The 16,534-nt window shown below is 36.1% G+C and overlaps 1 protein-coding gene across 1 annotated transcript in view; it reads right to left on the minus strand.

The window, feature by feature from the left end:
- Positions 1-16,534, minus strand: part of OCA2 (OCA2 melanosomal transmembrane protein) — a 283,390-nt gene that overhangs the window by 107,586 nt on the left and 159,270 nt on the right. The window contains exon 18 of the mRNA XM_068968987.1: positions 13,102-13,229. Coding sequence (XP_068825088.1) covers positions 13,102-13,229 — 128 coding nt within the window. The remainder of the gene's footprint in view (positions 1-13,101; positions 13,230-16,534) is intronic.

The following is a 16,534-nucleotide window of genomic DNA, read 5'->3' on the forward strand; positions in this document are numbered from 1 at the left end:
AAGCACAGCACTGCACAACCTTACACCTAAAGCAACTAGAGAAAGAAGAACAAACAAAACCCAGGTACTGGTAGGAAAGAAATCATAACAATCAAAGCAGAAACAAATGAAATAGAGATAAAGAAAACAATATAAAAGATCAATGAAATGAAAAGGACATACTGTATAGCATAGGGAAGTCTACTCATTATTCTGTAACAACCTACATAGGAAAAGAATTTGGAAAAGAATGGATAAATGTACATGTATAACTGAACCACATTGCTATACATCCAAGATTAACACAACATTGTAAACAAATATACTTCAATATAAAATAAAAACTAAATTTAAATTGATGCATAGTTTAACTCATAATAATATAATAATTTTAAAATATGGTGTAAAAAACAAAATGAAAGAGAATTTAAATGGTTTACAGTTACATATTTGTTTAGCACAAAGAAAGCAGTAAAGGAGAAGAGAGAGGTACAAAAGAAACAAAACATGGCAAAATCAAATAACAAAATGACAGATAAATTCAACCATATGAGTAATTTTATTACATATAAACAAATATTTCAATCAAAAAGAAATTGTCAGACTGAATTTTTTTAATGGCAGCACCTGCAAACAACAACAAATGAGAGCTGAAGTGGCCATATCAATACCAGTCAAAAAAGATTCTAACACAAAAATATACTAAAAAAAAAAAAGAGGGAGATATAATAATGAAGAAAGTTCTATTCACATGAATGTTATAATAATTATAAAATACATGTGCCTAACAACAGATCTTCAAGACATATGAAACAAAAACTAATACATGTGAAAAGAAAATATACAATTCAACAGTGATAGGTGAGGACTTCAATACTCCACTATCAACAATTGATATAAATTATATAGAATATAGGAAATGTATAAAACTTAAACAAAACTATTGACAAGCATGATGTATCTGATACTTGTAAAATTCTCCAACAAACAAAAGCAGAATACACATACTTTTCAAGCACAAGTACAATATTCTTCAGAAAAGACAAAATGCAAGACTATAAAACAAGACTCAATAAAATTACAAGGACTGATATACGCAAAATATGTTCTATGACAATTGAACTAAATTAAAAATAAAAAACAGAAAGAAATACAGACAACCCTCAAATATTTGTAACTTTAAAAATATACTTCTCAATAACCCATATGTCAAACAAGAATACCATATTTAAATACCTCTCAAAAAGCACTAACATCAACTTTGCTTCTCTTACCTATTTTGAAGAACAATCTACTTTGATTGTTTTATAGACTTGTCAAGATTGTCTAAGTGAAGATTTACAAACAGTGATAAAAGCAAAATATGTGACTCTAATGAATCATGTTCTGATTTATGTAGAGTGAAAAAATTAAATAAACCTGGAATCATCTCTCAAATGAAAATATTACAAATAAATTGCTAACAAATCTTTTCAAAAGTAAATTATAAGAAAAAAAATAGCAAATATTTTGAACAGACAAAAATGAAAGAAGAGTATAGGTAATAAAGGATTCAGAGAAATGATGCTTGGGGAAAATTTGTAGCTAAAATGCTTATGTAAAAATAAGAAAGATCTCATTAATAACCTAAGGTTCCACTTTAAGAACACAGGAGGCAAAGAGAGAATATCAAATCAAATTCCAATAGAACAAATGAAATAATAAAGATTAGAGCAGAAACCAATGAAATAGAAACCAAAAAATGTACAAAGAAAATTAATCAAAGTAATCTGACCTCCAAGCAACAGCCATGGAAACCTTATGGTCTGCCTGAAAGCATCTGAATCTATGGAGAGGATCATTAAAATAAGAAGACTTAGGTGGCAGAGTAGCAAGAGGAAACGAGGAACTGAGAGTCTAGTGAAAAGAAGCTTGTTGGAAATGGATTTTCTTTCTGGCTAGCAGAATAACCTGAGAAAATTTTTAAAGATTAAGAATTTTTAAATTTTTATTTATTTTTAACTGAAGGATAATTGCTTTAAAGTACTGTGTTGGTTTCTGTCAAATATTAACACGTATCAGAAAGCCTGAGAACTTTAAATACATACACATCTATAAGGGAAGAAGCAAAGAGGATGGTAATGAAAAAAATGAAATGTTTTTGTAACTGAGAGAATAGACAGTTTTAGATGAAATGCACTACATTCTAAAGCTTAGAAAGTAAGATCTTAAGGCTTTCCAACTTTAAAAAATATTTCCAATTCAAGAGTTTATCCAATTACTTAATATGAAAAAAAAGAAAATCAATGTAATTAATATTTCCTTTTAAAAATAAATATCTAAAAGTAGACAAACTTTACCTAGGCTAGCCAAGAAAAAAGAGAGAAGACACAAATCATCAAAATCAGAAATAGAAAGGGGGATATCACTGATTGCACTGAAATAAAAAGTATTATAAGGCAATATTACAAACAACTTATGCCAAAAATTAAGAAAATTTGGATGAAATAGACAAATTCATAGAAAACAAAAACTAGTAAAATTTACTCAAGAAGAAATAGAATACCTAAATAGGCCAAAGAAAATGAATTAGGAAAAACAAACAAATATATAAAATTTTTCCACAATTTAATGTCATGCCCATATGACTTCACTGGAAACTTTTATTGAATATTTAAAAACAATCTTTCACAAACTCTTCTGCACAGAATTCTTGGCAAATCATTCTGTTGCACTCATTCAGTATGATGCTCATAACAAATCCAGAAAAAAACATACATGAAAATTATATAGACCAATATCCCTCATGAATATAGATATAAAAATTCTCAAAAAATAATAGTAAATGGAACTCAACAACTTATTACAACATGATCAAGTGAGATTTACTTCAGGAATACAAAGCAGATTTAACATCTGAAAATCAGTAAATGTAGTATACCATAATAATAGATTCAAAGTTAAAAAAAAAAGTCATCTTAATAGACACATATAAAATTTGACAAAATTGAATATTAAATTTCACAACAAATAAGGAATATATCCTAATATATTTCTCAGCTTAATAAAGGACATCTATATATAGCCAAAAAAATAAAAATTAAAAATTAAAAAACCTATGACTAACACTATACATAATGGTGAAAAACCAAATCCATTTCCCCTAATATCAGATATAAGATATGAATGTTAATACTCATCACTTCAACATCAAACTAGGGATTATAGCTAACAAGACAGGAAAAAATTAAGAGAAGGGAAAAAGAGAGTATTTGGAGGAAAGGAAGGGAGAAAATGTGAGCTAGTTAAAGGCATCAAATCAGAAAAGAAATTAAAATGTCTTTGCAGATGACATGAAAAGAATCTCCAACGGATCTAAAAACAACTACTAGACTAACGAATGAATTCATCAAGGTCTCAGGACACAATGTTATTATTTAAAAATTTGTATTTCTGTGTAATGTTAATATGCAATTAGAATATATTAGGTTGTTGCAAAAGTAATGGTGGCTTTGCACTGTTGAAAATTGCCATTTGATATTGGAATACATTCTTAAATAAATGTGGCTATGTTGTACATCATTTTAATGCACATTTCTCACTTTATGTCTTTTTGCTAATAACATTACTTGCTGTTTATTTTATATTTATTTTAGATTAGGGAAACGATGTTAAATAAAAAGCAAATTCGAGTGATTTTCTTTAGTTCAAAATGTTCATAAAGCAGCAGAGACAACTCACATCTACAATGCATTTGGCCCAGTAAATGCTAACAAATGTGCAGTGCAGTGGTGATTCAAGAAGTTTCGCAAAGGAGATGAGAAGCTTGAAGGTGAGGAGCATAGTGGCCAGCCTTTGAAGTTGACAATGACCAACTGAGAGCTATCATTGAAGCTGACCCTCTTACAACTACACTAGAGAATGCCCAAGAATTCAGTGTCAGCTATTCTATGGTCATTTGGCATTTGAAGCAAATTGGAAAGGCAAAAAAGCTCAATAAGTGGGTGCCTCATGAGCTGACCGAAAATTAAGGGAAAAAAAAGAATGTTGTTTTGAAGTGTTGTCTTCTCTTATTCTATGCAACATCAATGAACCATTTCTCCATCAGATTGTGAGAGAGACAAAAAGTGGATTTTATACAATTGGCAATGACCAGCTCAGTGGTTGGACTGCGAAGAATCTCCAAAGCACTTTCCAAAGCCAAACTTGCACCAAAAAATGGTCATAGTCACTGTTTGGTGGTCTCCTGGCCATCTGATCCTTTACAGCTTTCTGAATTCCTCTGAAACAATTACATCTGAAAACTATGCTCAGCAAATCAATGAGCTGCATTGAAATCTGCAACACCTGCAGCTGGCATTGGTCAACAGAATGGGCCCCATTCTTCTGCATGACAACACCAGACCACACATCACACAACCAACACTTCAAAAGCTGAATGAATTGGGCTGCAAAGTTTGGCCTCATTTGCCACTCTTCAAGCATCTCAACAACTTTTTGCTTTCCAAGGGTTCATTGAATCCTGAAGCACAGATTTTTATGTAACAGGAATAAACAAACATTTCTCATTGGCAAAAATGTGTTAATTGTAATGGTTCCTACTTCAATTAATAAAGATGTGCTTGAGCCTAATTATAATGAATTAAAATTTAGAGTCTGAAATCGCAATTAGGTTTGCGCCAATCTAATAAAATTTAAAAAAACAATTATATTCACAATATCATCAAAAAGAATATAACACACTGTAATAAATTTTGCCTAAGGAGGCAAAAGACCTATACTCCAAAAACTATATACAAGATGTTGAATAAAGAAATCAAAGATGACACAGATGGAAAGATATACCATGTTCTTAGGTTGGAAGAATCAATATTGTGAAAATGACTATACTACACAAAATAATCTATAGATTCAATGCAATCCCTATCAAATTATCAATGGCATTTTTCACAGAACTAGAATTTTAAAATTTTACATTTGTATGAAGACACAAAAGACCTTGAGTACCCAAAGCAATCTTGAGAAAGAAAAACAAACCTGGAGTAAAAAAGTTCCCTGGCTTCAGACTATACTACAAAGCCACAGTAATCAAAACAGCATGGTACTGCATAAAACCAGAACTACCAATCAATGAAACAGGACAGAATGCCCAGAAATAAACCCATGCACCTCTGGTCAATTAATCTATGACGAAGGAGGCAAAAATATACAGTGGAGAAAGGACAATCTTTCTTCAATAAATGGTGTTAGGAAAACTGGACAGCTACATATAAAAGAATGAAATTAAATATCCTTTAACACCATACACTAAAAAAAAAAAAAACTTCAATCAAGATGGATTAAAGATCTAAATGTAAGACATTACTATAAAACTCTTAGAGGAAAACATAGGCAAAACACTCTTCGACATAAATTGCAGCAATATCTCTCTGATCTCTGTCCTAGAGTAGTGAAAATGAAAGAAAAATAAATAAATGGTACCATATTAAACTTAAAAATTTTGCACAGCAAATGTAACCAGAAACAAAGCAAATATATAATTCATAGAATGGGAGAAAATATGTGCAACTGATACAACAAACAAGGGAATAATCTCCAAAGTTTACAAACAGCTCATGCAGCTCAATATAGAAAAAAATCTAATCAAAAATGGGAAGAAGACATAAATAGACTTTTCTCTAGAGAAGACACACAAATAGTCAAGAGGCACATGAAAAGATGCTCAACATCACTAATTACTAGAGAAATGAAAATCAAAGCTACAAAGAGATATCATCACACACCAGTCAGAATGGCCATCATCAAAAATGCTGATGATGCCATCACATGAGATATCATCACACACCAGTCAGAATGGCCATCATCAAAAATGCTGATGATGCCATCACCTACTTGCAGGGCAGCAGTGGAGATGCAGAAATAGAGAACAGACTTGAGGAAACAGGGAGGGGAAGGAGAGGGTGGGACAAACTGAGAGAGCACCATGGATACATTTATACTACTATATGGAAAACAGCCGGGCACTCTTGGCCGCTGCCCCAACCTCAGATGTGGGGTAACTCCTCTCGGCCACACTTAGTGCGCCAGTTGCAGCCGACAGTACCAGGCTGCGACAGTGCAGGAATGGCTGAGAGGAGCTACCCAAGTACGAGGTCAGGGGTGGCAGGCGAGAGGAGCTACCCCACTTCTAAGGCCAGGGGCAACCAGGAGGAGCCACCCCGTGCCTGAGACCAGGGGTGGTGGCTGGGAGGAGCAACCGCATGGCTAAGGAGCAGTGGCTGTGCAGGCGCAGGAGGGCCTAGAGGAGCAATCCCACGTTGAAGATCAGGAAGGGTGGCGGTGAGGAGAAACCCTTCGTCCAACGTAAGGAGCAACGGATGCACTTTGCTGGAGCAGCCGTGACGAGATACCCCATGCCCAAGGTAAGAGAAACCCAAGTAAGATGGTAGGTGTTGCAAGAGGGCATCAGAGGGCAGACACACTGAAACCATACTCACTGACAACTAGTCAATCTAATCACACTAGGACCACAGCCTTGTCTAACTCAATGAAACTAAGCCATGCCTGCGGAGCAACCCAAGACGGGGAGGTCAAGGTGGAGTGGTCTGACAGAATGTGGTCCACTGGAGAAGGGAATGGCAAACCACTTCAGCATTCTTGCCTTGAGAACCCCATGAACAGTATGAAAAGGCAAAATGATAGGATACTGAAAGAGGAACTCCCCAGGTCAGTAGGTGCCCAATATGCTACTGGAGATCAGTGGAGAAATAACTCCAAAAAGAATGAAGGGATGGAGCCAAAGCAAAAACAATACCCAGCTGTGGATGTGACTAGTGACAGAAGCAAGGTCCGATGCTGTAAACAGCAATATTGCATCAGTTCAGTTCAGTACAGTTCAGTCGCTCAGTCATGTCTGACTCTTTGCGACCCCATGAATCGCGACACGCCTGGCCTCCCTGTCCATCACAAACTCCCGGAGTTCACTCAGACTCACATCCATCGAGTCAGTGATGCCATCAAGCCATCTCATCCTCAGTCGTCCCCTTCTCCTCCTGCCCCCAATCCCTCCCAGCATCAGAGTCTTTTCCAATGAGTCAACTCTTCACATGAGGTGGTCAAATTACTGGAGTTTCAGCTTTAGCATCAGTCCTTCCAAAGAAATCCCAGGGCTGATCTCCTTCAGAATGGCCTGGTTGGATCTCCTTGCAGTCCAAGGGACTCTCAAGAGTCTTCTACAACACAGTATTGTATAGGAACATGGAATGTCAGGTCCATGAATCAAGGCAAACTGGAAGTGGTCAAACAAGAGACGGCAAGAGTGAATGTCGACATTCTAGGAATCAGTGAACTAAAATGGACTGGAATGGGTCAATTTAACTCAGATGACCATTATATCTACTACTGCGGGCAGGAATCCCTAAGAAGAATTGGAGTAGCCATCATGGTCAACAAAAGAGTCTGAAATGGAATACTTGGATGCAATCTCAAAAATGACAGAATGATCTCTGTTTGTTTCCAAGGCAAACCATTCAATATCACAGTAATCCAAGTCTATGCCCCAAACAGTAATGCTGAAGAAGCTGAAGCTAAACGGTTTTATGAAGACCTACAAGACCTTTTAGAACTAACACCCAAAAAAGATGTCCTTTTCATTATAGGGGACTGGAATGCAAAAGTAGGAAGTCAAGAAACACCTGGAGTAACAGGCAAATTTGGCCTTGGAATGCAGAATGAAGCAGGGCAAAGACTAATAGAGTTTTGCCAAGAAGATGCACTGGTCATAGCAAACAACCTCTTCCAACAACACAAGAGAAGACTCTACACATGGACATCACCAGATGGTCAACAGTGAAATCAGATTGATTATATTCTTTGCAGCAAAAGATGGAGAAGCTCTATACATTCAGCAAAAACAAGACCAGGAGCTGACACTGGCTCAGACCATGAACTCCTTATTACCAAATTCAGACTGAAATTGAAGAAAGTAGGGAAAATCGCTATACCATTCAGGTATGACCTAAATCAAATCCCTTATGATTATACAGTGGAAGTGAGAAACAGATTTAAGGGCCTAGATCTGATAGATAGAGTGCCTGATGAACTATGGAACGAGGTTCGTGACATTGTACAGGAGACAGGGATCAAGGCCATCCCCATGGAAAAGAAATGCAAAAAAGCAAAATGGCTGTCAGGGGAGGCCTTACAAATAGCTGTGAAAAGAAGAGAGGTGAAAAGCAAAGGAGAAAAGGAAAGATATAAGCATCTGAATGCAGAGTTCCAAAGAATAGCAAGAAGAGATAAGAAACGGTTCTTCAGCAATCAATGCAAAGAAATAGAGGAAAAGAACAGAATGGGAATGACTAGAGATCACTTCAAGAAAATTAGAGATACCAAGGAAACATTTTATGCAAAGATGGGCTCGATAAAGGACACAAATGGTATGAACCTAACAGAAGCAGAAGATATTAAGAAGAGGTGGCAAGAATACACAGAAGAACTGTACAAAAAAGATCTTCATGACCTGGATAATCAGGATGATGTGATCACTCACCTACAGCCAGACATCCTGGAATGTGAAGTCAAGTGGGCCTTAGAAAGCATCACTGTGAACAAAGCTAGTGGAAGTGATGGAATTCCAGTGGAGCTATTTCAAATCCTGAAAGATGAGGTTGTGAAAGTGTTGCACTCAATATGCCAGCACATTTGGAAAACTCAGCAGTGGCCACAGGACTGGAAAAGGTCAGTTTTCATTCCAATCCCAAAGAAAGGCAATGCCAAAGAATGCTCAAACTACCGCACAATCTCACATGCTAGTAAAGTAATGCTCAAAATTCTCCAAGCCAGACTTCAGCATTGCGTGAACCGTGAACTCCCTGATGTTCAAGCTGGTTTTAGAAAAGGCAGAGGAACCAGAGATCAAATTGCCAACATCCCCTGGATCATGGAAAAAGCAAGAGAGTTCCAGAAAAGCATCTATTTCTGCTTTATTGACTATGCCAAAGCCTTTGACTGTGTGGATCACAATAAACTGTGGAAAATCCTGAACGAGATGGGAATACCAGACCACCTGACCTGCCTCTTGAGAAATCTGTATGCAGGTCAGGAAGCAACAGTTAGAACTAGACATGGAACAACAGACTGGTTCCAAATAGGAAAAGGAGTATGTCAAGGCTGTATATTGTTACCCTGCTTATTTAACTTCTATGCAGAGTACATCATGAGAAACGCTGACTGGAAGAAACACAAGCTGGAATCAAGATTGCCGGGAGAAATATCAATAACCTCAGATATGCAGATGACACCACCCTTATGGCAGAAAGTGAAGAGGAACTAAAAAGCTTCTTGATGAAAGTGAAAGTGGAGAGTGAAAAAATTGACTTAAAGCTCAACATTCAGAAAACGAAGATCATGGCATCCGGTTCCATCACTTCATGGGAAATAGATGGGGAAACAATGGAAACAGTGGCTGACTTTATTTTGGGGGGCTCCAAAATCACTGCAGATGGTGACTGCAGCCATGAAATTAAAAGACGCTTACTCCTTGGCAGAAAAGTTATGACCAACCTAGATAGCATATTGAAAAGCAGAGACATTACTTTGCTAAGGTCCGTCTAGTCAAGGCTGTGGTTTTTCCTGTGGTCATGTATGGATGTGAGAGTTGGACTGTGAAGAAGGCTGAGTGCTGAAGAATTGATGCTTTTAAACTGTGGTGTTGGAGAAGACTCTTGAGTCCCTTGGACTGCAAGGCGATCCAACAAATCCATTCTGAAGGAGATCAACCCTGGGATTTCTTTGGAAGGAATGATGCTAAAGCTGAAACTCTAATACTTTGGCCACCTCATGCGAAGAGTTGACTCATTGGAAAAGACTCTGATGCCGGGAGGGATTGGGGACACGAGAAGGGGACGACCGAGGATGAGATGGCTGGATGGCATCATGGAGTAGATGGATGTGAGTCTGAGTGAACTCCGGGAGTTGGTAATGGACAGGGAGGCCTGGTGTGCTGCAATTTTATGGAGTGGCAAAAAGTCGGACACGATTGAGTGTCTGAACTGAACTGAACTGATGGAAAACAGATAGTAGGTGTTTACTGTATGACTCAGGGAGCTCAAACTGGTGCTCTATGACAACCTAGAAGTGTGGGATGTGGTGGGAGGTTGGAGGGAGGTTCAGGAGGAAGGGGACATTGGTATACCTATGGTTGAGTCATGTTGATATATGGCAGAAACCAACACAATATTGCAAAGCAATTATCCTTCAATTAAAGACAAATCAATTAAAAGCAAAAAAGAATAGAAATAGAGTCACAGATATAGAAAACAAAATTATGGTTATCAGGAGGTTAGGGTGGAGGGATAAACTGGGAGATTGATATTGACATATACATACCACTATATATAAAACAGATAACTAATATGGACCTACTCTATAAACTAGGACATTCTACTCAATATTTTTTAATGGCCTATATGGAAAAAGAATCTTTTTTATTTTATTTTTACTTTATTTTACTTTACAATACTGTAATTTTTTTGCCATACATTGACATGAATCTGCCATGGGTGTATATGAGCCCCCAATCCTGAATCCCCCTCCCACCTCAAAAAGAATCTAAAAATGAGTGGATATACATATATGTATAGCTGATTCACTTTTCTGTACAGCAGATACTAACACAACATTGCAAATCAAGTATACTCCATTAAAGATTAATCTTAAAAAAAGGCTGGAGAGGGTGTGAAGAAAGGGAACCTTCCTACACTACTGGTGGAAATATAAACTGGTACAGCTACTATGGAGAACAGTATCGTTCAAAGAATGTTTTCCCATATTGCCTTTTTTAAAAACTAAAAACCATTTTACACCTACTAAGAAAACTAAGATCATGGCATTTGGTCCCATCACTTCATGGCAAATAGATGGGGAAACAGTGGAAACAGTGACAGACTTTATTTTGGGGGCCTCAATAATCACTGCAAATTGTGACTGCAGCCATGAAATTAAAACACACTTGCTCCTTGGAAGAAAAGTTAAGACCAACCTAGACAGCATATTAAAAAGCAGAGACATTACTTTGCTAATAAAGTTCCATCTAGTCAAAGCTATGGTTTTTCCAGTAGTCATGTATGGATGTGAGAGTTGGACCAAAAGGAAAGCTGAGCACCGAAGAATTGATGCTTTCGAACTATGGTTCTGAAGAATACTCTTGAGAGTCCCTTGGACTGCAAGGAGATCCAATCAGTCCATCCTAAAGAAAATCAGTCCTGATTATTCATTGGAAGGACTGATGCTAAAGCTGAAACTCCAACACTTTGGCCACCTGATCTGAAGAATTCACTTCTGGGAAAAACCATGATCCTGGGAAAGATTGAAGGCAGGAGGAGAAGGGGATGAAAGATGAGATGGTTGGATGGCATCACCAACTCAATGGACATGAGTTTGAATAAACTCCAGAAATTGGTGATGGACAGCGACACTGGCATGCTGCAGTCCATGAGGTCACAAAGAGTCAGACACGAATGAGCAACTGAACTGAACTGACTGATATACCTACTAGAATGTCTATAATCAAAATGAATGACAATATGTGACAATGACGATGTAAAGAAACTGGAATCTACCATATTACTGATAAGAATGTAAAATGGTACAACCACTGTGGAAAATATTTTAGCAGTTTCTTAATAAGTTAAAGCAATGCTAAGACCTATTATCTACCTAAAATAAAATAATACATATGTCCACATAAAAACTCATACACAAATATACATAAATGTTTATGAAAATAGGTAAATAAAATATAGTATATCCATATAGCAGAATGTTATTCACCAATAAAACAAATGAGTCTAAGGTACATGGATGAACTTCAACATCATTATTCTAATTTAAAGAAGCCAACAGAAAATAGTACACAATATATGATTCCTTTAGATGAAGGACAACTCAATAGAAAAAGGATCAGTGATTGCCTAGAGCTGGAGTTGTGAGCTAGAACTGACTATAAGGGATCATGAGGGTCATGGGAATGAAACATTCAAAAGTAACTAAAAATTATTGAACTGCAAATGTAAAAGGAATTAATTTTGTGATATATAAATTATATCTCAAGTTGCTTTAAATATTCCAGCATTTACCCTATCAGACAAAGAGAAGTATGAAATTCAGAACAATATGCCAAAGCCCAGATGAGATAGCAGTTTACATCTTGAATAAACATGCAATTGAGGCACTGACTTTCAAAAGCCAATCATGAAATAGTAACTAGAATTTCCCCCCTCAACAGTCTATATGTTTTGTGCATAAAGAAAACCCAGAATAGAAAAGGTGAAGTTTTTGAGTAGGAAATTGATGAAGTAGAATATGATTCATAACTCCTTGATGTATTTGGAGGAGCAATGTGAGTTATTACTCCTATGTAATATATTATGAATTAAAGACAGATTTCAATGATACAAGGGACCTGTTTAAAGATAATTAATAAAAAAACTACTAGTTTTAATCAAGAGAATAGTGAATATTGAATGAATTTGTAATCAACAAGTTAAGGTGATCAATGTGAAACATTTGGTGTGTTTGAAGTAATGCTTTGGGGAATAGTATTTTTTATATAGCAAATCTTTGTATTTGAGGAGGTACATGTTTGTGAATCAATTCCCAAGATAAAAGTTATTGTGATAATTTTGTGACAACAATTATAACTAAAACAATACATTATTCATTCTTTTCTTTGATGCAGTCTTTCCCATTATGAGATTATTTATTTAAATATTACACAAAAGGAATATACTATCAAGATGTTTCCCTACAAACTTTTTGTAACAAGTCATTTTGCTCTAAGCCCAATTTAGAGTAAATTCTACTTTACAGCAAATCAAATTAGAGAAAGTATACAAACCACAAACGTTATTCAAGAAAAAAACAACAGCAACCAAATAAACAAGTTTATTAAATATTATTTAAGTGCCTGGGATAAAAGTTGGTTTAACTTAAAATAACCTAATTTCAACCCCCATAATTTTCCACTTAGTGAATATGTAGAAAGACTTACAAACTTTGAGCTTTTTTCATTCAGTAAATAAAATGTGAAATATAAAAATCGGGTCTTTTTGAACTATTGCAAAAGTTCAACAAAAGACTTACCTCCATCAGAACAAAGAGTGCTGCAAAGAACAGAAGCGTTGCCCATTCCACTCTGTGTAGAATTATCTCAAAATCATGGATATCAGCTAAAATTAGCAACCAGATGGCACCTAGAATAGCAATCCACCCTGAAAAACAAGTAAACAGACTTAAAGTTTAATTGTTAAAATGCTAATTCTTCATCTTCAGATTTCTTTCTTAATTGAAGGTAATTGATATTCTGCAAACTGAACACACTTAACATGTATCTTTTGGCTAATATATCAAAGAAACCAACACAACAGCCATCAGGATAATGAATACATCCACCATGCCAGCATTTTGCTCACGTCCATATTCTTTTCTCTCTCTCCCTCCTCCTGTCACCCCATCCCACCCCCAGGAGACCGTTCATTGCTTTCCTTTCACTGTATAGTTTTTATATTTTCTATAAATGCAATCATATAACATGTATTTTTTTTAACAGACTGCTTCCATTCAATACAATTATTTTAAGATTCTTCAACATTGGTGTGTTCATTCTTCAATTCTTCAGTGTTGGTATTTCATTCTTCTTTTTTGTTAAGTATGGCTATGCCACAGTGCACATACTCATTTACCTTTGATGGACACTTGCATTGCTTCCAGTGGTTGGCTATTACAAATGAATGTGCTATGAACTTTCATATAAATTATCTATATGTACATTATGCTTTCAGTTATCTTGGATCAATATCTAGGAATGGAATTGCTGAATTATATGATAGGCCAGTTTATGGAATATTTGTGTTTTAAGAAACTGTGAAACTGCTTCCCAAAATGGTTGTAACATTTTGCAGTTCCACCAGCAGTATATGGAAATGCCCATTTCTCCATATTTTCAACACTTAGATTTTTTTATTTTCCAGTGAGCATAAAATGATATCTCATTATGGTTTCAAATTATATCCCTCTAATGACTAATGATGTTGAGCATCTTTTCATGTATTTATTTGCCATTAATATATGCTCTTTCATGAAGTTTTTGTTCAAATAGGCTGAGCACGTTTTTTTCTAAGCAAATAAAACTCAAAATAAGTAGAAAAAAAATGTGCTGGATCAGAAATCAGTGAAGTGAAAATAGAAAGTTATTAGCGAAAAGCAATAATACTAAAACTTGGTTCTTTGAGAAGATCAAGAAGACTGGTAAAACTTGGTCAATCCAAATACAATGAAAAATGAAAAGAAAATAAAAATGCCAATATGAAGAATAACATCAGCAATATGGCTTTAGATTATACAGACATAAAAAGTACTAGTTTTCTATAGCTGTCATCACAAAGTACTACAAATGTAGTGGCTTGAAATAGCACCTCTTTATTATATCATTGTTTTCATAGATCAGAAGTATGATGAGCTTGGCTGATCTCTAATTAGGGCCTCAAAACAAAATCAATGTGTTTGCAGGGCTGCATTTCTTTCTAGAGGCTTCAGGACAAAAACTGTTTCCCTACTTATTTCAATTATAGACATAATTCAGTTCCTGCTTATTTTGATTGTAGATACTATTCAATGCAAACTAAAGTACCTACTTCCTTGCTTGCTATCACCCAGGAGTTGTTCTTAGTTTTAAGAGGCCACCCACATTTCTAGCTCATGACTCACTTCCTCTGTCTTCAAAGCCAACAGTGATGCGTCAAGTCAGGTCACTCTCACAATTCAAATCTCTCCTGCTCCTCCTGCTGAATCTCTCCAATTAGCTCTCTTCTCTCCCACTTCCATTTTAAAGGCCAATGTTATTACATTGAGCACACCTGGATAACCTAGGAAATTTTCCCTGTTTTAATGTTTGTAACCTTAATTTTACCTGCAAAGTCCCTTCTGCCATGTGACATAACATACACTGGTATTAATATCACATATTAGGAAGTAGACACCTTTGAGGAGCCACATATAGAGTAATTTGGGAATAACTAGCATTTTAACAATATTAAGTGTTTAAGAAGTCTATAAACATGATTTATGTCTCTACTTATTAAGAGCTCCTTTAGTTTTTCCTAAGAACATTTTGTAGAAATTCCAGAACTTATGTGGAAATACAAAGGACCTAGAATAGCCAACACAAACTTAAAAAAGAAGAGCAAAATTAGAAAACATACATTACCTACCTAATCAAAACAGTATAGTGTTACATTAATATAGTCAAACTGATCAATGGAGAGTCCAGAAATGCACCCACAATTTAAAGATCAGATGATTTGCAAGAAAAGTTCAACAACAGTTCAGTGAAGAAATTGTAATTATTTTCATGAATGGTGCTGAAACAACTGGATATTCACAAACAAAAAATTTTTTTTACTTTGATCCATTTATTGAATCATACACAAAAGTTAGCTATGTGGACAATGAAAAGTGAAAGTGTTAGTCACTCAGTCGTGTCTGACTCTTTGCAACCCCATGGACTGTAGCCCACAAGGCTCTATGTCTGTGGGATTTCCCAGTCAAGAATGCTGGAGTAGGTAGCCATTCCCTTCTCCAAAAGATCTTCCTGACCCAGGGATAGAACCTGTGTCTCCTGCATTGCAGGCAAATTCTTTGCTATCTGAGCCACCAGGAATACGCACATAGAAAATATGGCTAAAATGTAAAATCTGTAATTTTAAAACTGCTAGAATAAACATATGCAAAGACTTCTTTGATCTTGGGTTAAGTTTCCATCAGTTCAGTTCAGTTCAGTTCAGTCACTCAGTCGTGTCCAATTCTTTGCCACTCCATGAGTCTCAGCATGCCAGGCCTCCCTGTCCATCACCAACTCCCGGAGTTCACTCAGACTCATGTCCATCGAGTCAGTGATGCCATCCAGCCATCTCATCCTCTGTTGTCCCCTTCTCCTCCTGCCTCTAGTCCCTCCCAGCATCAGAGTCTTTTCCAATGAGTCCACTCTTCTCATGAGGTGGCCTAAGTATTGGAGTTTCAACTTTAGCATCAGTCCTTCCAATGAATATTCAGGACTGATTTCCTTTAGGATGGACTGGTTGGATCTCCTTGCAGTCTGGGGACTTTCAAGAGTCTTCTCTTACACCACAGTTCAAACGCATCAATTCTTCGGTGCTCAGCTTTCCTTTTAATCCAACTCTCACATCCATACATGACTGGAAAAACCATAGCCTTGACTAGATGGACCTTTGTTGGCAAACTAATATCTCTGCTTTTCAATATGCTATCTAGGTTGGTCTTAACTTTTCTTCCAAGGAGCATCTTTTAATTTCACTGCTGCAGTCACCATCTGCAGTGATATGAAGCCCCCCAAAATAAAGTCTCTCACTGTTTCCATTGTTTCCCCGCCTATTTGCCATGAACTGATGGGACCAGATGCCATGATCTGAATGTTGAGTTTTAAGCCAACTTTTTCACTCTCTTCTTTTACTTTCATCAAGAATCTCTTTAGTTCTTCTTCACTTTATACCATATTCAA

Source organism: Capricornis sumatraensis, chromosome 3 (genome assembly GCF_032405125.1).
Source record: "Capricornis sumatraensis isolate serow.1 chromosome 3, serow.2, whole genome shotgun sequence".
NCBI lineage: Eukaryota > Metazoa > Chordata > Mammalia > Artiodactyla > Bovidae > Capricornis > Capricornis sumatraensis.